We start from the raw sequence: 25,408 nt of genomic DNA, 5'->3' as shown, positions 1-25,408 counted from the left end.
GATATCATCTCAACCAAAAGGAAACCTGTACAATTTTTCGAACTCGCATACTCTCTAGTCTATGCGGTCCTATATGCACGGACTATTGTCGACTCGTCCGCTCAGCCATGAATCACCAGCCACCTTTCCGGCATTCGCAATAAGCAAAAATTTAAATCCATTTTCTTTACAACTCATCCAAGACATGGATGTACTTCTTCTCTTCCCTCTTCTCCTTCTCTGTCGCAGGGGGGAGGTCGTAGAAGTTCTGACTTCGGAATCCTTGCTAAAAAGGGTGTCAGTTTGTGACTTTCACGACCATGAAAGGGGCACTCACCAGGTAGTGGTAGGTGAAGTTGATAATGTCACCAGGCTCAATACCAAGATCCTTGAAGGTCTTGGCCTCAGGGTCAATGACCTGGTCCAAGTACTCTCGCTCAACCTCATCGGCTGACAGAGTGTGCCACCAAAGGAACTTGTTCAGGATCTCAGCAACAGGCTTAAGGATGGCCTTGGGCACATTGATGTGTCGTCGTTGCTTGTAAATCTCCTTATCAACCATAACAGAAATCTCCTCCATGCTGTACTTCTTGGGTCCGTAAAGCTCAAACGTCTGCCCAGCAGTTGTGTCGTCATAGAAGATCTTCTCAAGAGCAGCACCAACGTCGATAGACTGTGGCGGTTAGTAAAGTTGGCCCAAAGCACTCTGGCAAAAACCTACGTGAACAGGGTAGAACTTCTCCTGCATGTTGTTGGAAGTGAAGAGGTTGGTGACACCAGCAAGCTTCAGAAGCAGGTTGTCCTCAAAACCGAAGATGGGCGCAGGTCGGACAATAGTGGTCTCAGGGAAAAGTTGTCGGGCAACCTCCTCAGCTCGACCCTGCATCCTTTGTTAGCAATCTCCCCTCCATTGACCAAGCTGACGATCCACGAACCTTGGTTCGGTAGAACTCGGAGACGGACTGAGAGTTGGCGCTGTGGGAGGAAACGTGGATATATCGGTCGACATCGTACTTGCAAACAGCCTCGACAATTCTCTCAGTTCCCTCAACGTGCACATCCTCCAAGGAGAAGTTCCTGATAATCATTAGTTCCCGTCCTACTGGTCTATATCAAGTTGACGTACTTGGTAGGATAGTCGCGGCCAATCAAGTTGAAAACGGCATCGGAATGTCGGACGCTAGCCTCGATCGAAGGGGTGTTTCGAAGGTCGTGCTCCTAGTAAAAGGGTTACTGAGAAGTTCCTAAACATACCGGGACGAATTGAGGCGTACAATGAAAACAACACGGCCAAGATCTCCAGTGACCTTAAGATGACGCTTGGACATCTCCTCGCGGTAGGGAATCACGACAGTGCATCCCTGACGGGCTAATGCCAGTATCAGTATTCCAATTGCCCATTCCAGTTATCCAATTCCTGGTTCAGGTCGGCTCACCCAGTCGGTTGACAATGTATCGTCCTAGTTGGCCGGTTGCGCCAAATACGGTAACAGTATGGCCTGGTTTCCCTCGTCAGTGTTGTTCTTGGTCATCGTAGCTCGATCATCGTACCTCCGAGGGATGAACTAGAAGCAGAATAACATTAGAGGAGATCGGAATAGTGTCAATGGGCCGTGGTTGAGCTTACCGGCCTCCCTCAACACGCATGATAGGCTTGCCAGTTCGGGTAATGGAAATATCGGATAGGTATCGCTTGCCGGCGACATTGAAGGCAGCCTTGCGGGCCGCCCGCGCAGCAAAGAGAGGCGAAGCCATGTTTGCGAATATACAGATTGCGTGACAAAACGCTGCTGTGCCTCGCAATTGGCCGTTGAACGTCTCGTCGTCTCGATAGCAGTGTTTGGTGATGCTAGCCAAGTTAGAGCCTCGGGGAACGGCAATTGCAGATCACGTGATGGGTCACTGAAATCTTGTAGCTTGTCATTGGTTAGCGCCTTTCAGGTACTCCTCCAGAGGTCGAAATGGCCCGTGCGCCCTTGAGATAGATAGGTAGGTTAGTACGTTGCGACGACCAGGCTGCCTGGTAGCCTCATTGATGAGCTAAGGACCTCCCTCCACACTCCACTGAAGTAATATCAACCTCTACAACCATACCAGTTTCACCGATTATCACGACGGCTACTTGACGACAACACGATCCAACAGAGAAGAGGCCATACCCACGCTTCTAGGACTCATAATTCGCAAATTCAGCTTCGGGGCAGTACGCGCCAATAAATTAAGGCTGCAGGCAAGCTAGCTTCAGTTGCTGTGCACGTCACCCATACACATCGGTTCCACCGACATCAATCACGAATCTCGCCATCATGAGCAACGAGGCCATTTCCGATTTTCTTGCCGAGCAGCGCGATGAAGCTCCCGACGAGCTCCAGCCTCTCATTCTCGACTTTGAGAACTTCTGGGAGCGCAAGCTTTGGCACCAGCTCACTGACGCCCTCGTCGAGTTCTTCAGCCACCCCGAGAGCGCCCCTCAACGACTACCATTCTACAGAATTTTTATTCTCAAGTTTGCCGACAAGATCAACCAGTTGAAGCTCGTGGACCTAGCATTGAAAGCAGCAACAGAGTGTGAAGGTGAGATTTAGATGCAACATGCTCCGAAGCCGGCGGGTTACTGATCGATGGTTTTTGAACGACATAGAAGACGAGCAGCGCCTTTCTTTCCTCCAATCAGTCGCCAAGAAGGTTGATAACGAGAACTCCCAGGATGCTTATGTCTATGCTTTAGTTGCTGTCGCCCAAGCAAAGCTGGACTTGGAGGAGCTAGATGCTGCGCGAAAGGACCTGGATATAGCCGAGCGGATATTGGATTCTTTCGACTCTGTAGAGAATGTGGTTCATGCTGCTTTCTATGATGCAAATGCCATCTACTACCAGGTACGTTCTTTATCTCAGACTTTGGATATCTGGTGAACCTCGCTAACCCCTCCCTTAGCGCAAGATGGACTTCTCCAACTACTACCGCACTGCTCTCCTCTACCTTGCCTGCATTGACCTCAACGCAATGACTCCTGAGGAGCGACACAAGAGAGCATACCACCTCAGCATTGCTGCCCTTGTTTCAACAAGCATCTACAACTTCGGAGAGCTCCTGCTCCACCCCATCCTTGACGTCCTCGCTAAGAGCGAGCATGCTTGGATGCGTGATCTGCTATTTGCTTTTAACCGTGGAGATCTTGACGCTTATGACCAGCTCTCAGATCGCGTCGAGTCCAACAAACTTCTCAAGAACAACGCCACGCATCTTCGGCAAAAGATCTACCTTTCCGCATTGACTGAGGCTGTCTTCCGCCGTCCTCCCCATGACCGCACCCTCACCTTTGTCACCATCGCTCAGGAGACCAAGGTTCGACCCGAAGAGATCGAGCATCTCATCATGAAGGCTCTTAGCCTAGGTCTGTTGCGGGGAACTATTGACCAAGTTGACGGCGTCGCTCAAATTACCTGGGTTCAGCCCAAGGTGCTCGACATGAAACAAATCGCTGCAATGCGCCAGCGACTGCTTGACTGGGACTCAAGCGTCAACCAACTTGGCAACTGGATTGAGTCGGCTGGCAAGGATGTGTGGGCTGCTTAAACGAGGTGTCGACCGGAGTACGGTCTAGGGGACGTATGGCAATCAAACGAACAAATGTACAGTATAGACGAATAGAAACTTTACTGTGGGCAGATGATGATCTTTTGCCCAAGTCAAGACTATTAATTCTAAATTTTGCCTAATCTATGTGCCCTTGTTTAAAACTACAAAATCAGAACCACCATTCTGGCGGCGCAATGCATGCTTTGCTCTCTATCTTACAACCCAAACCCCTGATTTTCCCTCAAGCAGTAACCTCTCCGAAGACATTGACCATGCCTACGAGCCAGGCTGGCCACCAAAGGCACCATACTACAACGGGTGTGTACATACCCCAGACGTTCCAGCCGAAGCTAGCCTCCTTTAGCAAGTCCGCGATACTAATGTCCCAGATTTGGGCGGCAGCGTACAAAACTGTAGGTGGTGACACGACATTGAGGAGACCTGCTAGAGACCAGCGAAGCCCCAGGCTCTTGACCGGCTGGACAAAGCTGAGTGGGCTTGAGAGTACGCCTATGAGAAAAGCAAGAGAGAAGTTGAGAGTTGCAAGAGTAGAAAGACACATGCCAAGAACGAGAAGAGAGAAAGACTTTGTGAGTTGGAAGTGCTGCATCGTGGGCTTGGTGCCAAGTGTTAGGAGACGAGAGATCGCGAAGGGTAGGATGGCTGAGATGGCGGAGAATGCAGCAAAGGCGGGAGAGAGTAACTAGAGGTAATCAGTATAAGACCGGAAGATGATGATATCGGGTGACACTTACGCCAGCGGGAAGGTGGTTGAATATGTACAGAGGTACAGCTGCGAGACCCTGGCAGACAGCAACAACACCGAGCGGAACAAACAGATCCCGTCCAGCTTGTGTTGTTTCAACAGATGCGGTAGATGTCTTCTCCTTGGGTTTCTGCGTCGCTGGTGATTGACCGCTCTTGACCCAGAGAGAGATTGCCATGATGGTAAAGTTGGCAGCAATCAACATAGCACTGGGAAGATAAGTACCGATACTAACGAAGCGATCGGTCTGCATCAGAAGATAAAAGAAGAAACTCTGATGTAGATGCTCAAGCAAATTATTCAGACTTCGGAATGACCCCTCAACCAGGCGTCCCATGGCCATCTCATCATGCCATCCTTCGCCGTAAGGCTGAAGTGTCACGGCATCAACGTGATATGGGATGAAGCTGCTGTGAGCACCAGCTGCATACCCGAGACCTTGGTTGAGCATGCCACGCAACATAGTTTGTAAACGATCAGGGTAGGTACCCTTGTGCTCTGTCATCTTCTGAATAGAAGTACCGATACCCATCTGGCCACCAGCAATGTTGACGATTGAGTTGATAAGATCGAGATTAGGAAGCTGGCCATTAGGGCCATCATAAATCACATGAACAGACTTGAAGCTCTGTTCTTGGGGGTAGTCGATAGCAAGGGCACCCTGAAGAGCACCGGACTTGAGAGGCAAAGGAGCCACAAGATCAGGGTTATGAGCATCATGGTATGCGTCAACCCAAGCCTGCGTGCCTGTCTTGCTATCGGGAGGAACTACAAGAATGATGTCCTTAGACCAGAGTGACCAGCCTATACTTGTCAGCATCTATCGCTTGGTTTAAGTTCCAGGGGTACATACGTTTAAAGTAACGGACCAAAGTCAATGCCAGAGATACGCCGTTGCGGTTGAGCTGCTCCTCAACGTTCTTCCATGCAGCTACCAATACAATTGCCTCGGTGGCATCACCACGGGGAGCTTGCAGGATTGCGTAGAGGTTCTGTCCTGAGTACTCATGGCCAGCTGAGTGGTAGGTGTAATTTTGACGCCCAACCTTTAATCCAACACCAGTGAGAATCTTGCCGAGCCTGTCGTTGATCCTGTAACCAGCCCAGGTTAGTGACTGCTCTATTTCTCCAGATCCATGTCAAGACGCACTCATAGTTGTTCTTGTCGACTAAATTGTCAACCTCATGTCGGTAGGCGCGGAAGATGTTTTGTTCGCTTCCTCCAAAATATGTATGCACTTGACCTGGCAACAGGGCATTCTCTGAGATGTACGTCCGACGCGAGTATTCGTTTAATGGCAGAAGAAAGAGCCAGATTACACCGATCGCGATGCAGAGGAAGGACAAGTAAGGGGGGAGTTTTAGAATACGAGGATCGCGACGTAGCGACAGCGCTGAAGCTATAGAACATATTAGCCGATGGTCAGAATATGGGATGAGAGAGGCGATTGCATACAAAGTAGTCGCGACATCGTTTAGCCAATGTCTTTGTGGTCAAAGACTTGGTCTCTCGATGCTTGAGTTGAGGTTGAGGTTCTCGTTGGCTTAGCCTCTTGGAAGCAATGAGATTCAATCATTAAAGAGGGTACGTACCGTCATGACAGCTTTCCATTAAACGGAAGCTCCCCCCCCCCCCCCCCGGCTTCAGGGGGATGGATTGCGGGCCGCCTGCAGTGAATGCGGGGCAGTCTATGCGGCTACCGGGGTTCTTGTCGATCGAGAGCTACAGCATTAAATAGTTGTTGAGATTAGAACCAAGCCTAACACTAGGTAGGTAGTGCTTCAATAATAGTGTTCAGGCATGGATTGTCTCTACTGTAGGCATGCAGTATCATAATGGAATCAAGAACTCACTGCAAGAGTACCTAGACACATCCAGACTGTTGCAGACACGTCAAAGCAATGACAACGGATGAGCCATCATGACAACTGAAACAATCTTCGTCCTCTACCTTTATTGTCGATTCATCCATTATAATAATACCTGAAATAGTTCATAGCGGAAAGGATCATGACCAGCTCTCTAGATGAACCAGTCCGGACGTCCATTCATTCCTTTGCTTTTAATCGCTACGCCAATCCCTAACGCGAGAGACTCCACGAAAAATGAAATGCCCTTTCTATAGTACAATTCGAAAAAAGAGCGTGCAACAAGCACTTCCGTAGCATTACAGTTACACAAAATTACACGCGCACCATGTACGCTCGTTCAAGGTCCGAGACGCTGGGTTGTACCAACCAGCTCCGTCGCTGCGCTGCCACTGGGACCAGGGCGGTTGGTTGTGGGCAAAACACCAAATCGGCCATATGTTGTCTTGTCGATGCTAACATAGTGAGGGAGAATCTTGAGCAGGTTGAGTCGATTCTCGACCCATCGAAGACCCCATTCAGGGGGGGCGAGCAGCTTGGCATACCCGAAGCCAGCTATTCTAGCTATTAGTTTCCTGTCGACCACGACAGGGACTGTGAGACTTACCGACATATCCAATTGCAATTCCACATAGGTGGCCAAGAAGACTAGTACCAGGTACCAATGCCCTCACAACCATACACATGATTAAGGGGGTAGTCCACGTTGGGATATGGACAGTACCGACAACGAAATGAGGGTTGGTTTTGTACGTTTGAATAGACTCCATCGCCAGTAGAGTGAATACCCACATGCTAGAACAAATATTAGTCCAGGTTCCTTTCTAACAATTTCCTCGTCGCCATACCTCGCTCCCAGAACGCCATGGTTTACGTGGAATACATATCGCTCGATCAGAACGTACATGACAGCCGGTATCGATGTCAAGGCTAGATAAAAAAAAAACAAGTCAACTCATAGCCCTTTAGCATATCTGAGGTTTCTTACGTCCAAAGAACAAAGCAAGGGATGTTAAGGTGCCATGTTCGTTCTCGAATCGCTCCATGAGAGGAGTAAGCGCCGCGAGGTTAAGGATGGCATGGATAATGTTAAGATGTATTAACGGGAATGTCGACAACCGATATGCTTTGAACAAGTCTAGTTAGCAAATGCGCCATGATTCAATATCGCTTGGTAGTACCATTTGTAATGCTAATCTCTTCAGGGATGAGGGCACCCCATTCTCGTAGGTTCCATACTGATTGTAGCGATGCGATCGCGAGAGCAACAATAGCGACAATGATAAGTCGTGTGAATAGCGGCAGCCTTGTCAGATATGATCGGGCTCGTAAAGCGTTGAAGTTCTGGAGACGGGGTCGCATGTCTAATAGATTCGAGCTGCTCGGAGCAGCCGGATGATCACCGTTTTAAAGGAATGAAAGGACCGACGGCACGGAGAGGATAATAAGATAGAAGCAAGGGAACTAATACGAGTTTCTTGGCAATAAGAAAAAGGCCAGTTGAAATCGCAAATCACTTCCACGCCCTTAGAAACAGTCGCAGGACGATGGCAAGTCAAACTGGACAACGGACCCTTGACCCTTAGGTCGAGGTGTGGCTTTTGACTTGTATCAGCACGTGATCAGTGCACGGCCACAATTGATATGAAAGCTGGGCGATGTACTTGTGTTTGGGACGTAGTTATCACGGGGTGCTCAAAATGTTCGAGGATCCATGGGCACTGAGGAGATAGGTAGGTAGGCAGGCAGGTAGGCAGGCAGGCAGGAGTAGAAAATTAGGAGCCTGAGGAGGCGTTCACACCATTGCTCGAGCCTCATATCTCAACAGGCTGGCACGATAGATCGATACCAGGTATAACCGTGGCACAACATGAATGAAGCAGATGCATTACTTAAAAACAAGAGGTTTTGAACGGTTGGAATTTTGTTACAACTAATGAAAGCATGGCTATTCCTTTGCTACAAATATGTAAAAGACATGGGCGCTCAACATTTTAGACATATACCGTCCGTTGAAAAGCCCCTCTACTGTCTGCCCTCGAAACCCAATCGAGAACACCAGGATGTACGCCGTATGTGACCCAAAATATCAATTTGCTCTTCTTTACTTTACGTCATTCCTTCTTTAGTTCTTGGTGGCCTTGGCCATTGTGTTCAGGGCAGAGCCGTTCTTGAACCACTCGATCTGGGCCTCGTTGAAGGTATGGGACAGAGGGATCTCGAACGATGGGCTGCCGTCGGCGGGGTGGACAACAAGGGGAAGGGGCTTGCCAACGGCGAGCTGAGTGCAGAGGACATCGACCTTGTCATCGGGTCGGATCTTGTCGTAATCGGCAGGATCGGTGAAGGTAAGAGGAAGCATACCCTGTTTCTTCAGGTTGGTCTCGTGGATACGGGCGAAAGATCGGGTAATGATGGCAAGACCGCCAAGGTGACGGGGCTCAAGAGCGGCGTGCTCTCGGGAAGAACCCTCACCATAGTTCCAGTCACCAACGACAACCCACTTAATACCCTTGGCCTTGTAGTCACGGGCGACAGCAGGGACAGCACCCCACTCACCATTGGTGAAGTTCTTGATCTTGTTGGCCTCACCGTTGGCCTCGTTGATGGCACCAATCAACATATTGTTGGAGATGTTATCAAGGTGACCACGGTACTTCAACCAGGGACCGGCCATGGAGATGTGGTCAGTGGTGGTCTTGCCCTTGGCCTTGATAAGGATAGGGATGTCCTTAGCATCCTTGCCATCCCAAGGCTGGAAAGGAGTCAGGATCTGGAGACGATCGGAGGTAGGGGCGACATCAACAGTGACGCTGGCACGGTCACTGGGAGGAGCCTGGTAGGTGTCCTGACCGGGGTCGTAGCCCTTGCTGGGGAGACCATCGCCGGTGGGAGGGGCAAGCTTGAACTCCTTGCCGTCCTTGTCCTTCAGGGTATCGGTAAGAGGGTTGAAGTGGAGGGAGCCGGCAATCGTCATGGCGACGACCAGATCGGGAGAGGCGACGAAAGAGTGAGTGGCGGGGTTGCCGTCGTTTCGGCCAGTGAAGTTACGGTTGTAAGAAGAGATGATAGAGTTGGCCTCACCCTTCTTGACGTCGCGTCGGTCCCATTGACCAATGCAAGGACCGCAGGCGTTGGCAAGGACGATGCCGCCGAACTCCTCGAAGGTCTGGAGCTGACCATCACGCTCGATGGTGGCGCGAATCTGCTCAGAACCGGGGGTGACAGTGAAAGCGGACTTGGCCTTGATGCCGTGGTTGAGGGCATCACGGGCAATGGAAGCAGCACGGGTCATGTCCTCGTAAGAGGAGTTGGTGCAAGATCCGATAAGACCGACCTTGAGCTCCTCGGGCCAGCCGTTCTCCTTGACAGCCTGGCTGAACTTGGAGATGGGAGTACCCAGATCAGGAGTGAAAGGACCGTTGATGTGAGGCTCGAGCTCGGAGAGGTTGATCTCGATGAGCTGATCGTACTCGGCACCCTCGTCAGGCTTGAGGCCGTGGGCGTACTGGCGGGCGAAGTCACCGATCTCCTTTCGCTTGGTGGCGGCGAGGTAGTCGTACATGCGGTCGTTGAAGGGGAAGACGGAGGTGGTGGCACCAATTTCAGCACCCTGGAAAATATCAGCCAATAATCCTGTTCATCGAGGATCAAGAGTCACTTACCATGTTGCAAATGGTGGCCATACCGGTACAAGAAATAGCGTCAGTGCCAGGACCGTGGTACTCGACAATAGCACCAGTACCACCCTTGACAGTAAGGATATCGGCAACCTTCAGAATAATATCTGAAGATGTGTCAGCTAAGTCAGGAAGAAGAGAGTTCATCCTTACCCTTAGGAGCAGTCCAGCCGTTAAGCTGACCAGTGAGCTTGACACCAATAACGTTAGGGGCCTTGAGCTCCCAGGGGAGGTCGGCCATGACATCAACAGCATCAGCACCACCGACACCAATGGTGGCCATACCGAGACCACCACCGTTGACAGTATGAGAATCAGTACCGATAAGAAGACCACCAGGGAAGCAGTAGTTCTCGAGGAGAATCTGGTGAATAATACCAGAGCCGGGCTTCCAGAAACCGATATCGTACTTGGCACAAGCAGTAGAAAGGAAGTTATAGACCTCCTTGTTAATGTCAATAGCGCGGGCAAGATCCTTGGCACCACCAACTTGGGCCTCGATCAAGTGATCACAGTGGACAGTAGTGGGGTTGGCAACCTTATCCATGCCAGCAGACATGAACTGAAGGATAGCCATCTGAGCGGTGGCATCCTGGCAAGCAACACGGTCAGGTCGCAGCTTGAGGTAGCTCTTGCCACGCTGGATGTCTTGGCCATGAGGGTCGTCCAAGTGAGAGTAGAGGATCTTCTCAGCGTAGGCCAGAGGTCGGTTCAGACGAGCACGAACGATGTCGAGGTTCTCGGACATCTTCTTGTAGTTGATGTAGTTACCCTCCTCCCAGTTGTTCTGTCGGACCTGTCCAGCGAGGCATATTAGCACAATTTTGCCTGAATCTCATGTCTTCCATCTTCCTGAGTCCATAACCAGGGCTTCATATTCTCTCGTTGCCATTGGGCTACCAGTAGCGCAGTTCAAGCCTCGGCATTGCCGGTGGATTGGCAGCCGAAACGGCCCATGCGCCAAGGGGACTGGCGTCTGGATGATAGTGCAAAGAGGGGGTGATGAAGCCTCGTGTCATGGAATCAAGAGACAACAATGCAATTGGTTTGAGGCTTACCTTCTTGTCCAGAGGGCTATCTGAGACTGTGGCCATGCGGCGGAAGCCAGAGGCAGCGCCAGCAAGGGCGCGGCTCCGGGACATGTTGCCCAGGACCTGGCGTGTAGCAAGCATTGCGACTACGGTGCTGTGAGGGGGCTGTCATTAGCAAAGAGTGATTAACGACGACTGTTGGGTACTGTAATTGACTTACGACCCAATATCGGTCGATGAGTGACTCGATTATGCTTGAAGGGTGATTGCGAATGTTCAACTGAAGAAGTTGAAGCTTTTCGGGTGGGTTGAAGGAAGAAGGTGGGGGAATGTGCTGCCGAGCAGGTAAGGATTTTATGCTCTTCAGCCGGTCATGTGTTTATCTGGGTTAATGCAGCAATTGGGTTCTATAATTTAGCTCAAGCAAGAAACGGACGTAAAGTTTATGTATTTTTTTGTTTTTAAATTCTTATCAAATGTTGTAGAGATTTCAAAGGACATCATCTCATTGTACAAGTCTTGTTCTACATCTTGTTATGTCAACACCATTTCCATCTCATACATAGTAATGTTCATCTTCTTCCACAGGAGCCACGATTTGATTCTCTTTTTTTCCCTCTGGTTGCGAGGCAGTTGCTGTTACCTCGGTCTTGCGGGCACCCGTTACGGCGTGAGCCCCCGGACCATGATGTAATTTCCGCATCGTGGGCCCCGAAACGGTCTAGGCGTCCATCACGCCCCGGAACCTCACAATCAATGACAAAAGATGCTCTCTGGTTGGCCAAAACTCTGACTCGCTTCACAGGGTTTAATCGCTACAGTTCCTCGGGCCAGCGGCTTTACCTTCGGTCGCCGCTGAACGGACATATCCCTTCGCACATGCGATCCTCCGAGGTCATGATGCTCGGTCACCGATCTTTTTTGGCTTCAAACACTGTTTTTTCGGAATTCAATTTTCATCTGCGAGCGGTTGAGGGAATTTGGGGTAGCCCTTGAACGAGGGGGAATGTGAAGCTTTTCACCAAACCCCAACCCCCTATGCCCTTGTATGCACACCCCAATTGTGGTTCTGCCAAATGTCATGCCGAAGACCGCCCTGCTCATATGTATTATCCAATGATAATTGAGGCGATTATAATCTTCATATCCGTTCTTGGAACCGATTGTAGGCTCTTGTCCACCTCTAAGCCGCATTATCAACGCCCTGTGTCGTAACCCACAACACTGATGGAGCACTTGGAGCCTATCAACACAGTCGCATTTTCTAGTACAGCGCAGACGGCTAAGCAAACGCCCATCTAACCGTGCAAGCGTCCTTCTTCTGGTCCTCCCGGGCTTGAAGTCTACATAGTAACTTGCTCTTTGCCGATCGTTGATCCCGGAGCCGGCGACCCCAGACCCGCTATCCGCCGGGTATCACCAAGCCCGGTCAATTCCCATCTGATAGCTGAACAGGCTAACAGGCTGGAAGGCTGGGCATGTGACAGCATATCTCAATTTTATGGGAGGTTGAACGCGGATTGACTCGATGAAATTTCTTTTCAAGCATGACAGAGCATTAGAATGAAACTAAAGATCAGAGAACGGAGGACTCCAACGACAATGCAAAAATTGAGCTGGTCTTAATTCCGTTTTACAAGTCTATTTACACTGATGTTTCCCTTACTAACCCAATGCTGAGGTTTTTAGTCGTTGTCAGAAGATTACAATGATATTTGGGACCTTTCCCTTGTAGACTTTTCATTTTACTTTGTTCAGTTTTATTGTTCTGTCGTTTTGTCTCTCGTCACTTGCCTTCTATTTCTTCTACTCATAGTTTCTCCAACATGATTTTTGAGGTTGTGATATCGTGCCTTATCCAGATTCGAACTGTGGTATTGCCCCGCATCCGTCTTATCGCCTTATCGGATCAGCCCCACCGGAACTTTTTTCGAAAATCGCCAACCTCAACGACCGCCTAGCTTGAAGTGTTGAAGTTAACAATATCACAATCTGGAATAGCATACTTCAAGAATCGCATTCGTCCAAGTCACCGCGAAGATGGGTGTCACAAACAAGAAAACAATCACCAAGACAAGGCGCAAGACTAGAGACGTCGACCAGGTCAAGGCCGACCTCATGTCACCCAAGCATCTGAAACAATTCATGGAGACGAAGGCTGCTGAGGACCTTCCCGGCCTTGGGCGTCACTACTGTGTTGAGTGCTCCAAATGGTTTGATACGGACGCTACTCTTGTCTCGCATCAAAAGGGAAAGCCTCACAAGAGAAGGTAAGTCATATAGTGACTCGCAATGGATATCTATCTGTCTATTCTGACATGTTTACTAACTCCCCACCAGAGTCAAGCAGATCGCCGAAGGACCATACACTCAACAGGAGGCCGAAGCTGCCGTCGGCTTGCGAACAGATAACGGCGACCGAAAGCGTACATTTACCGACCAAGATAATGATGTTGCCATGGACGCCTAAATCTTGTCCGATAAAATTCTTCATAGCACGCTAAAAAGGGGGATATAAAATCCTAGGGCGCATCGGAGCTGGGCTTGATTTTTGACATTGCAAATGGCGTTTTGGAATATTTCTGTCGATGTCCCGATTATATTCACCTGACACCACGACCACGCGCTCTGGCCAGTCCACTAGGCCGGCTACGTCCAACACCGCGAGTCGATCTTCCCCGAGACGATGTCCCTCGACCGGGAGCAGCAGGGAGACGTGATTGTCTTTTTGGAGGCTCTGGTGTGGTGAATTTAGAAGACTTGGTGGTAGTAGGAGGGTTCTCGACAAAGGACGTGTCAGTGGTCCTGGAGGCTAGTTAGAAGGGCCAATAAAGGTCTTAATAAATAGACTTACATGAACGTCATTTCTGCATCAGCCTCTGATTTTGATGGGGTCATGGCGGGTTGTTCTGGTTGGGTTCTGTCTCTGCGGAAGGATTCTGGAACAGGTCCCTGCGAGAATCAGCCTTAGAATGACAAAACCGTGCATATTCCATGCGGATAGCTTCGATAGACATACCTCTGGGAAATCAACGCAAAAGGCATTCATATTCAGGCCATAAAGGAAGCTCGCGAACGATTCGCTGAATCTCGCTAAACTCTCGTGCATAAGCTGAAAATGCATCATATTCGCCTCGAGGTCGGCCATGGCATCGGACAGCTCAGCAAAGGCTGGCTCAAACGCATTCAGCGGAAATGGCGCATCATGTTCTCCAGCACCTCGCGCAGACTCGCGAAAGGATGATCGGGATGAAGGTCGCAGCGGGGTGGTAGGTCGTGAAGTTCGGGAACGAGAATTTGAGCGTTTGCTGGGATCAAGAGGTGTAGTCGACATCTTTGCAGCTTTTGTACTGTGTTTCGGATTCGCAGCTCTGCTTCTGTGTATTGTTTCTTGTATTCGTGGCTTGGCGTTCTGGGTAATGCAATCCGCGTATCGATATCGCGACTGAAGTTGGATTGTACGAAAGTCAACAAACACTGGAGGGAAGTCTGCTGTGGCGCCCCCACAAATCGTTTCAAGATGGAGCTCCCAGTCCCATGTGGATGTGGCTTTAACCACGACGCTTCCATTGCCCAGATAGCATGATATGTACTTTACATCTTGCCCGAATTTGATATCAATTGGTCTCGAAGCTTACTTGCTTTTTTAATTTAATATGATTTTTTTTTTTTTGCACTCATCACATCAAACATTGTGTTTGCCAATCTCTACTATCCATATTTGAGAGGTGTCGCGTGAGCAGTTTTCCATTCAGGGGCAGACATGACGAAGACATACGATAGATACAGACCAAATAAAGAAAAGCCCATTGTAGGGAGACTTTATTGGAGCACACTGCCATGTTATGAACATTCATTTTACATCGACTGCAGAACATGGGGCCCCTTGACCGTAGGATATCGCAGGATTCTTTGTCTTCAAGCTGTTAGCTACTAGTAGGTACCTAGCTAGCTTGTAGGGTAGGGGGCACAGCCACGCTCACATTTAACGTATCCGTACTTCATTATCAATCGTTTTCAAATGTCTTGCTAATTTCTCTTCTGGCTAAGGTCTTGGTAATGTGTCACCTTTTGTTCAGTATAGGCATCTTAGTTGGGGTTCTTGAGGTATGTGACAGAACAGCGTCAACATCAATAATAGGCCTCCAATCTTGGTTCCCGAGTACTCCGAACGCTAACAAATGCCCTACGTCAGTACTTGAACCCATCCACTCTTCATCCGCGGAAACCGGGGTCTTGCAAGCTCCGAACACATCTTGAGCATTAACAGATTGTTCTATTTTATTACGCTCGTACCATCCAGTGAAAATTCCGAACGATTCATAGCCACCATCAATCCTGGAGGCCTGCCTGTCAGCGGATTGTTCCAACTTTGTACCTGCAAAGCGGGCAGCTTTGAGGATCTGTGGAGCCAATACCACGCCCAAGAAAGAGTGTCCCGCATTCTAAAAATCCCCATAAACGACGACATTGATTTATTACCTACCACCGTTGAGTTTTGCGGCGTATGTGTACGCGTTTGCAAATCTGACATATCTTTCTCAACCCTTTACCCATGAGGACTCAACTGGGACGGAATCTATGCTCGTATAGCCCTCTTAAATACTCTCCTCAGCCACTTTCGCGCCACCTCCAGCTACGGTCATCTGTCCTTTCTTCCAGCTTACTGAGACTACCCCTTACAAACTCACGAGGAACCCCTGCATATGCCAGGAGCATCGCCTCTGCGAGATATCTCACTGGTTCAAGGAACCTCATTCATTCAATTGCCATCAAACGGACATTATACAGCAAAGCCGGCTCAAATCCAAGTAGCAGACTTCCCCTCGAGGCCAACTCGCTTTACTCAGTTGCTGTAGCTGTAGCAGTCATTGCGGCTGTTGTTGCTATATCAGCTTGGCCTGCAGGAAGCCCCAGCAACCAGCCCCCACCAGAAGAGTTCGAGATCATGTCTTTCCAATTACCCCCTGGGCGCCCGGGGAACCTGACTCCCGAGCAGGAGGAGAAGCTTCGCAAGCTATGGGCCGCTGTCTTCCAACTCACTGGCGTCGCCGATGAGGAGAGCTCTGGTGCCAACCTTTTGCCCCAAAAAGAGGAGGCGAGTCCAGCAGAGGCTGATCCTAAGAAGAAGCGAGGATTCGGCATGTTCAAGAAAGGCAAATCCGGTACTTCGACACCAACTGAAGCTTCCGCTGAAGAGGACAAGTACAATGAAACCAAACAATTCCATGAGACTTTGGCCAACGAGTCCCCTGAAACAATCCGACACACGATATGGTCTATGGTGAAGCACGATCACCCTGATGCCCTTGTTCTGCGCTTTCTCAGAGCACGAAAGTGGGATGTCGAGAAGGCTCTCGTCATGTTGGTGTCCACTATGCATTGGAGGCATAACGACATGAAGGTAGACTCTGAAATCATGAAGAACGGGGATGCCTTTGCGGTTGAGGATGAGAAGACCGATTCTCCGACCAAGCAAGTTAGCGCCGACATGATGAAGCAACTCCGAATGGGTAAGAGTTTTTTGCACGGCACTGATAAGCAAGGCCGACCTATCTGTGTCGTCCGGGTTCGCTTGCACAAGGCTGGGCAAGAGTGCGAAGAAAGTCTGGAAAAGTACACAGTCTACATTATTGAGACAGCGCGCATGACCCTTCAACCCCCTGTTGATACAGCTGTAAGTGCCCTCGGTCCAAAAATCAGAGTGTAACACTGACATGCAAACGCAGTGCATTGTTTTCGACATGACTGGCTTCTCTATGGCCAACATGGACTACACACCTGTTAAATTCATGATTAAGTGCTTCGAGGCCAACTATCCCGAGTCTTTAGGTGCCGTCCTTGTGCACAAAGCTCCCTGGCTTTTCCAAGGTATGTTGCTGTTTTCAGAGCGAACACAAGTACTGACTCGAAATAAGGTATTTGGAAGGTCATTCGTGGCTGGCTTGACCCTGTGGTGGCAGCCAAGGTTCACTTCACTAACAACCGGGCTGAACTCGAGGAGTTCATCGCTCCGGACCATCTGATCAAGGAGCTTGAAGGCGATGAGAACTGGGAGTACAAGTACATCGAGCCTATTGCTGGCGAAAATGACAAGATGAAGGATACGCAAACCCGGAATCGTCTTTTGACTGACCGTGAAGAGTTGGTCAAGAAATTCGAGCATACAACTAGGGAATGGATCCGTCATCCTGATGGTGAGCAGGGCAAACAACTCAAGGTTGAGCGAGAGAAGATTGCGAAACTTCTCAAGGAGGATTATTGGAATCTTGACCCATATATCCGAGCACGAACACTCTACGACAGACAGGGTGCGATACAGAGCGATGGCAAGACTGACTGGTACTCGCTCAAGCCACCGGCTGCTGCGGGAACCAGCACTTCTGCTAATGACTTAGACTAGACGAGACGTGTGAAGCACCAAAGGGACTTGGATTGTAGATTATCAGGTTGATTTGGCGGGGCAGGATGGTACCTGGTAACTGGACAATAATACTAGAAGGGCTCTTCATGAACCAATTCCCTAGTTTCCTAGCTGAACACTGCCGCATATGCGTGTATCAAAGCTCTTTAGATCTTGGCCTTGAGCTCCTCACAGTAAGCCTTGAGCTGTTCCATATCAGCAGGTTTTGTGGGCCATTTGACGCCGAGGCCCTCGGTCTCGTTGGGTTTAGGGATCTGAGTACTTGTCAGTTGTAGCTCAACGGTAGTTTAGGCTTGATCTTGTTACCATATGGAAGTGAACCTAGGACTATATTAGTTTCTTTATACCTTGGAGTTGGTATGATAGACTTACATGGTCAACTTCTTGGTGAGCAATGCGGCCATTGTTCTGGAGGATGTTGTAATCGGTGGCACCAGTTGCGTTGACAATCTTCTTGACAACAGGCTATGAACACAATTAGACTTAAGTATTCATCACCAACGTCCCAATACTTGCCAGAATCTCGGTGAGGTGGTCGTCAGGAATATCAGCCAGCTTAGCACCGTGGTGCTTGGGAATTACAAGCTATATCTTGTCAGTGGGCTCATGAGTGAGCTGTTGAGAACATACAGCGTGGCCCTTGCTGAGGGGACCAATATCAAGGAAAGCGAGAGTCTTGTCGCTCTCAAATAGCTTGAAAGAGGGGATATCACCTAGTGAAGGATCAAGTCAGTTTACACGAAGATCAGGAGTTAGACAAAAGAGCTGATGAACATCCTCAACATACTCTCCCCTCAGCAACTCCCTAGATACTCTCCACTCATTCAACCACCTTGCTTCCCCCTTCTCTTACCCTTGATGATGCGACAGAAAATGCAGGAGGACATCTTGACTTTCAGTTGTTGAGAAAAAACAAATGGAGAAAAAGAATCAGAGAACAAGTTGAAGGTCAATTATCAATTGAAGGATCAGATTACATGAGGCAACACTCAGAGAGAGATGGAGCTGTGAGGGGCAGCCGGTGTGAGCGTTGATTGGCTGCTGTGCTCACAATGAGGGTATATGAGTTCAAATTACACTCCTTTCTTTCGGAGTGGGACCTCCCATCGAACTCACCTCTTGCCTTTTACCAGATGTGACCGTGGGATTGGCCCAACAGACTCCATTCACCTAATCTTTGGAAACCATTCGTCTAGAGACTCTAGATTCGAATTTTGATTTTTGTTCCATTTTTGGATTCCTAAGCAATCATTAGCGTAATATTTTGGTTGATCTTTTGTTTTTGGTATTTCTTAAGACAGATGAAGCTCTTTTGGTGCTTTTTTAATACCCTTCATACCTGTATTTCTAGAAGTGAGGCTTCTTTCTGCGCCTTGTTTTTTACGTCATCTTCATCTCAGCGGGGTCGCCTCAGCCCCTCCAAACACAATAAGGGAGGTACCTGGAAACTACTAGGTACTAAACTGCCTGTGTTCCCAAGGCATAACCGTACCAACCCATGATCCATCACTCTTCGCCCACTTTCAGGCGCCCAGTTTCTACCTTGTAGCACTTTTTTTTTGCCAAGATTTGCTGTTCCAGTCAGTCAGTACCCGTACGAGTCACGAGCTTAACCCTCCGAAGCATATATACTCCAACCTTCGCCGCCGACTGCTCCTTAGCTTAGTACATAGTACGATCGACACCTTCGAGTTTGCGACGGACGAACGTGCAGGGGCTAAACCATATACAACCATCGCATTTCCTCAAGCGAAATGCCTGAATACATCAACACACCTCTCTTTGGCGGTGCAATCACTTGCGACCTGCCCGCCAAGTTCGCCGACGTCAGGTTCGTCTTCATTGCTCTTTGCGCCTAACTACACCTTTTCCTGTGCTGACTCTATGCGCTGCAGCAAGTTGCGACAAGTTCCCGATAATCAAGAAGTCTGGATCGATCAGGATGGTTTCACTAGCATCATCGTCGACATCACAGAGCGTGTTGGAGGCTCTGGCTCAGGTCCTGAGGTGGATGGTCGTGCCATGACAACTCATCTTGAAGATATGGTTGGTTCGGATATCGATACCGTCAAGATCTGGAACACTGCCGAGACCGAGTTCTCGAATCTAGAGTATGTTGTCTCAAATGCATTCTGGAAGTGGCAGTTACTGATATCTGTAGACCTGGTACTCCCGCCTACACACTTATTTCCACACAGACTCCTCGCGTGAACCAGTCCCGCGACTCAACATCTGCGCCCGATTTCACCGCCATCATCCTAACTCTTTTGCGGCTCGAAAAGGCCAAGACTGATATTCTCATCACAATCAATGTCCCTCATATCAAGGGAGAGTATGACGAGGCGGAGGTTGATCTTGAACTTGGACGTCAGGGTAAGCTCATCGGCGCTGCTGTTGAGTATTCTGCCACTATCTGGTCGACATTTAAGATCAAGGACTGGGGCCTCTTCGGTGAAGCTTAAACTAGTTGAAGTTTGTTAAAAGCAAACGGAGAACATATTCAGATTACGGAGGGGGTGCGGCAGGAAAGAGCAGGATATCATGAGATGACTACCACGACTTACGACTTGTTTTCTTTGTCGATGGATGAATATACAATCTTGGACATGACAAGTATGGTTCTCTAGCATCCAGGAATATGCACGCTCACAAGTTGCTTTCAGACGGACATGACAACATGTCATGATAGACGGCCATGTTGGTGAGCATTCAGACATGTGTAGCTTGGGAAGCTCAATAATTTTAAGAAACTGCTGGCTGATAAGACTCAAATCGATCCTTGTCTGCATTCGCAACACAGTGACTATATACACTCTATCATCACTCTAGTTTCTTGAAAGCTTGCCAGTTAATACAGGGTAATCGATGAGCTTCCCTGGGGGTAGTGAAGGCAGTACATCTGCCAGCTGGAGAGTATTTGTTCCCAGATATGTTATATGTTAAATGATATCTTATAGTCTGGAATTTGACAGGCAGCGTCGTGGGTGAGTGAGAACGCAGGTGAATTCAGTTAACTCAGACGCGAAAATTATAATATTGAATGGGTATAGACAAACAAACTCCTAGTTATGCATTTATGCTTCAGCCTCAATAGTTAGATCAACTATCTTGTCGACAACACTCTCAACTCCCAGCTCGCTAGCCGCTTTGCTTCCAGTCTTACCACCATCTTGCTTCGCCCACTTCTCTGCAATGAGCTTCATGACCACCTTCTGGGGACTGCCCGGGTTCTCTCCTCTGACCACACCCATCTGCTCTTTCACAAACGCCTGATATCGGCTCGGTGCTTTGCCTGCTGCTGCTCCCCTGGGTACTGGCTTGGTCTGCTTCAAGTTGCCCTTGCACTTCCCACATTTATATCGCTGGGTATCAATACTTTTGGAGTGCCGCTTGTACTCAACTCCGCATTCTTCACACTCCCAGACGTACTTGAAGTCGATTTCGTAACTGTGCTTGGTCGTCACTTCGATACCGCGATGACCAAACTTGGCCGAGCACTTGGCCGCCCAAGCCTTGAACTCTCGACCGTGAGGGTTTGTCGTTATGCCACTGACCATGAAGTTGGCGAGATGGCAAAACTCATGTGCCATGACATTGAGTAGGCGGTTCTCGTCATCAATGACCTTCTCGGCAAGTTCAATTGATGCATGATGCTTGAATGTCTTGATGGGTTGGCCGTCTTCCGCCTTGCGTGTCGTCCTGATAGTCTCACAACGCCAACTTGCTCGCCCAGCCGTCGTATTAAGTGTTTTCGTCCAAACGAGCTTGACGCCGCCTGTGGATTCGGCAAGCTCGGCAATCCTACCCTGTGTGATCTCGCGATCGAGTTCGGATAGAAAGCTTTCGGCCAGTGCATGTTTTCTAGATTCAAATGACTTTTTGGTCTCCTTCTTGGGCTCTTTCTTTGGGCTCGCCTTGCTGGGACTCTTGGTAACGGGGGGGAGGATGAGCTTGCGTGGCGAGTGCTGGTCGTTCCAATCATTGACAAAGTCCTGGTTCCAAAAGGCATCCATACTTGGACGATGTGGCGTCTTAGGGATCTGTATTTTCTTGGTTGGTGATGCAAGCCCTCTTGCCTTGGGTGCTTTAGGAGGAGTACTGGGTGGTGTGGTGAACTCGTCTATCTTCGATACTCTGCTCTCCTCATCTGAAAAGTCCTCGAGCTGTAGCCGCAGCTTAGATAATGTGTCTGCAAGGTCCGAGGTGGTCGTCCCTGAAACAAGCCGTTTTCCACTTTGGCTGGTCTTCTTGGACCCAAAAACCTCTTTACTCGAAGTATTCTTGACCGTATCGCGGGGTGTTTTATTGCTAATGCTTGTAGAGGGGTTTGGTTGACGACTCGGAGCATTTTTGATTGATGGAATACGCTCCCTGGTAGCAACTGTCTTTGATGGCTGGCTACTCAAGAACCTTGCCCCTTTTCTTATCGGGGGCTCAGGCGAGTCGTTCAACCAATCCGACTCAGAGGCAGAGTCAGAATGTTCGTCTGTAGTTTGATAGATACTTGGCTCTTCTGCTTTCTCATCTTCCTGGCTCACTTCGCTTTCAGCATCGCTATCAATCTCTCGTGCAAAAAGGAGTGCTTTTGACTTGGTCCCGGAATGAATACTTGGTGTCGGCTCCTGAATCTCCAGAGTAGGTATTGCCGCCGTACTGGTATTTGTTTTCTGAAGCCGTCGGACCCTTTTCAAGACTGTTTCCTTTTCGGATTCATAGTTCTCGTCACTCTCGTCATCAGAATCTTGCACAACCCTCTGCTTTCTCCTCCTTCTTGGCTGTTGTCGAGACTGCGGCATGTCCTTCTCAGTCCCAGAGCCACATTCGGATTCTAAATATGAGGAAACTTTGTCGACTGGGTTCGTTTGTCTCGATGGCTTCTTCTCAGAGCTTGCAGCCCTTGACTTACTCCGTCGACCACCTCGTGTGCTTTTCTGTTCTTCCGAGTTCCATTTCTGGAAGAGCGGGTTGGCGGCGGCTTGGTTTGGCTCTCCAAGACGTCGCACACGTCGGGTTTCAGCGTTGGAAGTAGTCTTAGAAATCGCAGGCTTACTGACTGAAGGCGCAGGAGTAGTTGTCTTTGGTGCTCGGGTGCTGGGTTGGCGAATAAGCGTTTTCAGATCAGGTAGGTCATCGTCACTGGAGGAATAAATGTCTGCCAGTCTTGCCATGGTGGGTGGATGTGTTGAGTCGCAGGTGAAGAGGCTTAAGTTATGGCATATGCTGGTTGAGGGTGTATTTCTTGCGTTGTCAATGGCATGCGGGGATGTAGAGTGATGCGTTTCGGTAGGTGATGCTTTGATAGGTATGTAATGACCTGGAGATGATGGCTTCTATGGCATAAACCGGTTTAGCTTGAATGCATGATGGCTGCAGTAAAATTTGAATGTTCTATGATCTATCAAGATTCGGAACTCAATGTAGAGAGGCCTTCGCGTTGGCACAGCAACAGACCCATTGGAATGTTTGATCGCCAGTCCACGTGACGCCCACCAACTTCTCCATGGACCGGGATGCGAAACATACAAGACACAGGCTCACGATGAATAATTGTTTGATGGATGAGTGCCAGAAGTATCCATAGTTCGTAGTGCGAGACATCTTTCATGCCTACAAGTATCGAATTGACTAAGCGGCTTCGTTCACAATTCTAGAACACGAAGCTAGTATTGACACTTTAATATCGGAACGAGAAGCCCGGTCCGGAGGAACGGGAAACAACTTGACATGCTTATTTTTGGTGCTCGCTTGTGTCGTAGTCCCTTAGCAAATTTCCAATGCCAGTCGCTGAGACCTGAGAGACGATGGATGGGTATAGGTTAGGTTAATACATGACAAAATCAACACTTTTACATTACTTCAAGATTCCTGCTATATGAAACATATCGTTGAGGCATAACCATTACGTACATTTGTAATTAATTGGCCATGATATTATGGAGCAGAACATATTCTGCTGGAGAGTGAAGCCATAACGAAGAAACAATCCGGTGCGAGGCTAACTGATGAACTGGATGTGACTCCATTGCCGGACTGTTCAGAGGGCCAGCGAGTGGGAATGGAAAAAAGGAGGTGGCCATTTTCAGAAGTCTCCGCCAAAAGTTGCCTATCACTTTGGCTGATCTATAATACAGTACTAGAGCTCACTCCGTGAAACCATGTGGTGATCATTAATCGGCTGTCCATACAGAGTAGATCATTATTAGCTGGCTCAATACAGCAGCCGTGTCGCCGTGCGTGTCACATTGCTGATGGTCATCTGCAGCCAGGATCATCATGTTTATTGAATCAACCTGCAGGTCAATCACGGTCTATCGTCGATAACAAGCAGCACAAGCATCGTCTCTACAACCCATGCACAATAATTTATTTACACCTAGCCAATTCCGTCCCCAGCTACTGCCAACTAGTCAACGGGTAGCGGGACGCCGGCTTATCTTGACAACAGAAACTTGAATATTTCGGAGCAGTTCCCGTAATAATAATACTCAACATCAAACCAGTTGCAACAAGACGATTCCCTTCTAGCGTGGTGGACACGGGCCTGTTAAAACGGTTTGGGATTGGGAAATTGGACCAACTGCAAAGTTAATCCTTTAGCACAGTAGATGGGGAATAGAGAGAAAAAAAAATCAAAGCGGAACCACAGCTTTCCATGGAGAGAATTTGGGTGATCGATGATCGTGTTGGATCGTGTCGGTGTCTGGAGCTTACCAGGGATAACCTTGTAAGGGAGCTACTGTTTAGGCCGGCGTATCACACAGGCCGCGTACAGCGTCGTCATCGATTGTAATTATGCTGCTGACGGGACGGGATCAAGAAAAGAGCGAGCTCATTTGTGGCAGTGTCACGACGGGAAGAGAACAACTGAGAACACACTCAATTGAGTTGCTATTGGCTATTTCTTTTCACGGAATCTACGGAGTAGGGAAAGTCCTTTTAATTACACGCTGCATGCTGTCTCGTGTGAAGGAGCCGTTTTCGTTGCAGTACCAGCAAGTACATATTGCTCTCGCCCACCCTACGAAAATGCGTGACGCAGGACCTGTTCCTGCATAATGAATGGGTACGGTGCAGGGCATCCACTGACTTTTCTCCTCAATTTCTAAGCGGCCTTGCTTATCAATGCCCTCTGTCTACTCCGTAATTACCGGCACAACAATCGAGATTGCATCTTTAAGGCTGAAACGATTTCAATAAAGAGTACTCCGTACGGAGTAGCATGAGATCAAAACATGGTCCAGATGATGAATGACTTTATCCATACTTGATAGGTTTGGGATAAGTGGAAGAGCCAAGCATGAATTTAGGTACCAGCCATCCCATCATCTGATAGTGACGAGCAGGGTACGTGCATATCCAGTTCAAGGACATGGTTACGCAGCAGTTCAAGTTCTCCCCGCCTGAGGATTCGACGAACCGGCTGAAGCTTCTCGAAGTCCTCACTTGCGGCTGTGGCCGCAGCCGTGACGGGTACCAGCAGCTTACAGGCATAGACACGTGTACGTGTAGCTTGATAACAGCTTCGTTCCATTTACTAGTGAATCTCAAACCTGGAAATCATCGAAAATGAGCAGGCATACATAGAATTTCCTCGATTAATAATGCATCCTCTGCCTTGATATCGTGGTTAGGGAACAATCAATAACTCAGCCACTCGCTGAATTTAACCTTTGGGTGACCAACTGCAACCTTCCATCGTGCCACTGTAGCACAACTGGCTAGGCTAGCCCCATGCTTGAGGCAAAAACCGAGCAGGCTGGCTGGTTGTGGCCTTGATGCCTTAGGTGTTATGCTTCTCATATAGATAACATTGGTGAGCGAGAGTGAGGCATTGCCAATGCCAACCATAACTCCGGGCCACAGAAAGAAATTGACTCGAGCTTCGGATGCGCCGTTCAGGGGCACCGGTGCCCCTCAGTGGACTTTGGAGACTTCATCCAAAAGCCCGATTTGCAGCGAGCACTTGCCAGGCCCACAAAGGAGTGACTCCCCACCAATGATGACGCGTGGCTGGCTATTTCTGAACAGTACTTTAAAGGTACGAGCTCGTACAAGGTTCCGCCTCATGGGTCTTATGCA

The 25,408-nt window shown here is 49.0% G+C and overlaps 11 protein-coding genes across 11 annotated transcripts; 4 read left to right on the top strand and 7 right to left on the bottom strand.

Annotated features, from left to right (window-relative positions):
* Nucleotides 1–166: 166 nt before the first annotated feature.
* Nucleotides 167–1,734, bottom strand: FMAN_06109 (putative NADH2 dehydrogenase (ubiquinone) 40K chain; the record flags this gene model as incomplete). Its single annotated transcript, XM_041827152.1, has 9 exons — nucleotides 167–265; nucleotides 317–652; nucleotides 701–859; nucleotides 915–1,056; nucleotides 1,106–1,197; nucleotides 1,254–1,348; nucleotides 1,416–1,478; nucleotides 1,531–1,544; nucleotides 1,607–1,734. 9 exons carry the CDS (start codon nucleotides 1,732–1,734, stop codon nucleotides 167–169), a joined length of 1,128 nt encoding a protein of 375 aa, XP_041678144.1.
* A 551-nt stretch (nucleotides 1,735–2,285) lies between these two features.
* Nucleotides 2,286–3,556, top strand: FMAN_06110 (uncharacterized protein; the record flags this gene model as incomplete). Its single annotated transcript, XM_041827151.1, has 3 exons — nucleotides 2,286–2,553; nucleotides 2,621–2,856; nucleotides 2,915–3,556. The coding sequence occupies 3 exons, from the start codon at nucleotides 2,286–2,288 to the stop codon at nucleotides 3,554–3,556; spliced, it is 1,146 nt and encodes a 381-aa protein (XP_041678143.1).
* A 244-nt stretch (nucleotides 3,557–3,800) lies between these two features.
* On the bottom strand, nucleotides 3,801–5,797 carry FMAN_06111 (uncharacterized protein; the record flags this gene model as incomplete). Its single annotated transcript, XM_041827150.1, has 5 exons — nucleotides 3,801–4,262; nucleotides 4,315–5,129; nucleotides 5,179–5,417; nucleotides 5,476–5,725; nucleotides 5,782–5,797. 5 exons carry the CDS (start codon nucleotides 5,795–5,797, stop codon nucleotides 3,801–3,803), a joined length of 1,782 nt encoding a protein of 593 aa, XP_041678142.1.
* A 737-nt stretch (nucleotides 5,798–6,534) lies between these two features.
* Nucleotides 6,535–7,556, bottom strand: FMAN_06112 (uncharacterized protein; the record flags this gene model as incomplete). The annotated part of the gene is made up of 5 exons (XM_041827149.1): nucleotides 6,535–6,749; nucleotides 6,802–6,989; nucleotides 7,043–7,124; nucleotides 7,183–7,320; nucleotides 7,376–7,556. 5 exons carry the CDS (start codon nucleotides 7,554–7,556, stop codon nucleotides 6,535–6,537), a joined length of 804 nt encoding a protein of 267 aa, XP_041678141.1.
* A 763-nt stretch (nucleotides 7,557–8,319) lies between these two features.
* Nucleotides 8,320–11,016, bottom strand: FMAN_06113 (putative aconitase; the record flags this gene model as incomplete). The annotated part of the gene is made up of 4 exons (XM_041827148.1): nucleotides 8,320–9,807; nucleotides 9,860–9,981; nucleotides 10,028–10,670; nucleotides 10,933–11,016. The coding sequence occupies 4 exons, from the start codon at nucleotides 11,014–11,016 to the stop codon at nucleotides 8,320–8,322; spliced, it is 2,337 nt and encodes a 778-aa protein (XP_041678140.1).
* A 1,929-nt stretch (nucleotides 11,017–12,945) lies between these two features.
* On the top strand, nucleotides 12,946–13,375 carry FMAN_06114 (uncharacterized protein; the record flags this gene model as incomplete). The annotated part of the gene is made up of 2 exons (XM_041827147.1): nucleotides 12,946–13,175; nucleotides 13,246–13,375. The coding sequence occupies 2 exons, from the start codon at nucleotides 12,946–12,948 to the stop codon at nucleotides 13,373–13,375; spliced, it is 360 nt and encodes a 119-aa protein (XP_041678139.1).
* A 133-nt stretch (nucleotides 13,376–13,508) lies between these two features.
* FMAN_06115 (uncharacterized protein) lies at nucleotides 13,509–14,239 on the bottom strand (the record flags this gene model as incomplete). Its single annotated transcript, XM_041827146.1, has 3 exons — nucleotides 13,509–13,710; nucleotides 13,760–13,857; nucleotides 13,925–14,239. The coding sequence occupies 3 exons, from the start codon at nucleotides 14,237–14,239 to the stop codon at nucleotides 13,509–13,511; spliced, it is 615 nt and encodes a 204-aa protein (XP_041678138.1).
* Nucleotides 14,240–15,460: 1,221 nt separating this feature from the next.
* FMAN_06116 (uncharacterized protein) lies at nucleotides 15,461–17,308 on the top strand (the record flags this gene model as incomplete). The annotated part of the gene is made up of 3 exons (XM_041827145.1): nucleotides 15,461–16,582; nucleotides 16,635–16,776; nucleotides 16,824–17,308. 3 exons carry the CDS (start codon nucleotides 15,461–15,463, stop codon nucleotides 17,306–17,308), a joined length of 1,749 nt encoding a protein of 582 aa, XP_041678137.1.
* Nucleotides 17,309–17,475: 167 nt separating this feature from the next.
* FMAN_06117 (uncharacterized protein) lies at nucleotides 17,476–18,216 on the bottom strand (the record flags this gene model as incomplete). The annotated part of the gene is made up of 6 exons (XM_041827144.1): nucleotides 17,476–17,583; nucleotides 17,636–17,650; nucleotides 17,702–17,794; nucleotides 17,846–17,914; nucleotides 17,960–18,042; nucleotides 18,183–18,216. 6 exons carry the CDS (start codon nucleotides 18,214–18,216, stop codon nucleotides 17,476–17,478), a joined length of 402 nt encoding a protein of 133 aa, XP_041678136.1.
* An 867-nt stretch (nucleotides 18,217–19,083) lies between these two features.
* Nucleotides 19,084–19,791, top strand: FMAN_06118 (uncharacterized protein; the record flags this gene model as incomplete). The annotated part of the gene is made up of 3 exons (XM_041827143.1): nucleotides 19,084–19,160; nucleotides 19,225–19,440; nucleotides 19,491–19,791. 3 exons carry the CDS (start codon nucleotides 19,084–19,086, stop codon nucleotides 19,789–19,791), a joined length of 594 nt encoding a protein of 197 aa, XP_041678135.1.
* A 612-nt stretch (nucleotides 19,792–20,403) lies between these two features.
* FMAN_06119 (uncharacterized protein) lies at nucleotides 20,404–22,497 on the bottom strand (the record flags this gene model as incomplete). Its single annotated transcript, XM_041827141.1, has 1 exon — nucleotides 20,404–22,497. One exon carries the CDS (start codon nucleotides 22,495–22,497, stop codon nucleotides 20,404–20,406), a length of 2,094 nt encoding a protein of 697 aa, XP_041678134.1.
* Between the last annotated feature and the right edge of the window lie 2,911 nt (nucleotides 22,498–25,408).

The sequence above is a fragment of the Fusarium mangiferae genome, assembly GCF_900044065.1.
Source record: "Fusarium mangiferae strain MRC7560 genome assembly, contig: FMAN_scaffold002, whole genome shotgun sequence".
In the NCBI taxonomy this organism is placed as follows: domain Eukaryota; kingdom Fungi; phylum Ascomycota; class Sordariomycetes; order Hypocreales; family Nectriaceae; genus Fusarium; species Fusarium mangiferae.
This window is presented reverse-complemented; position numbering and strand designations above follow the sequence as displayed.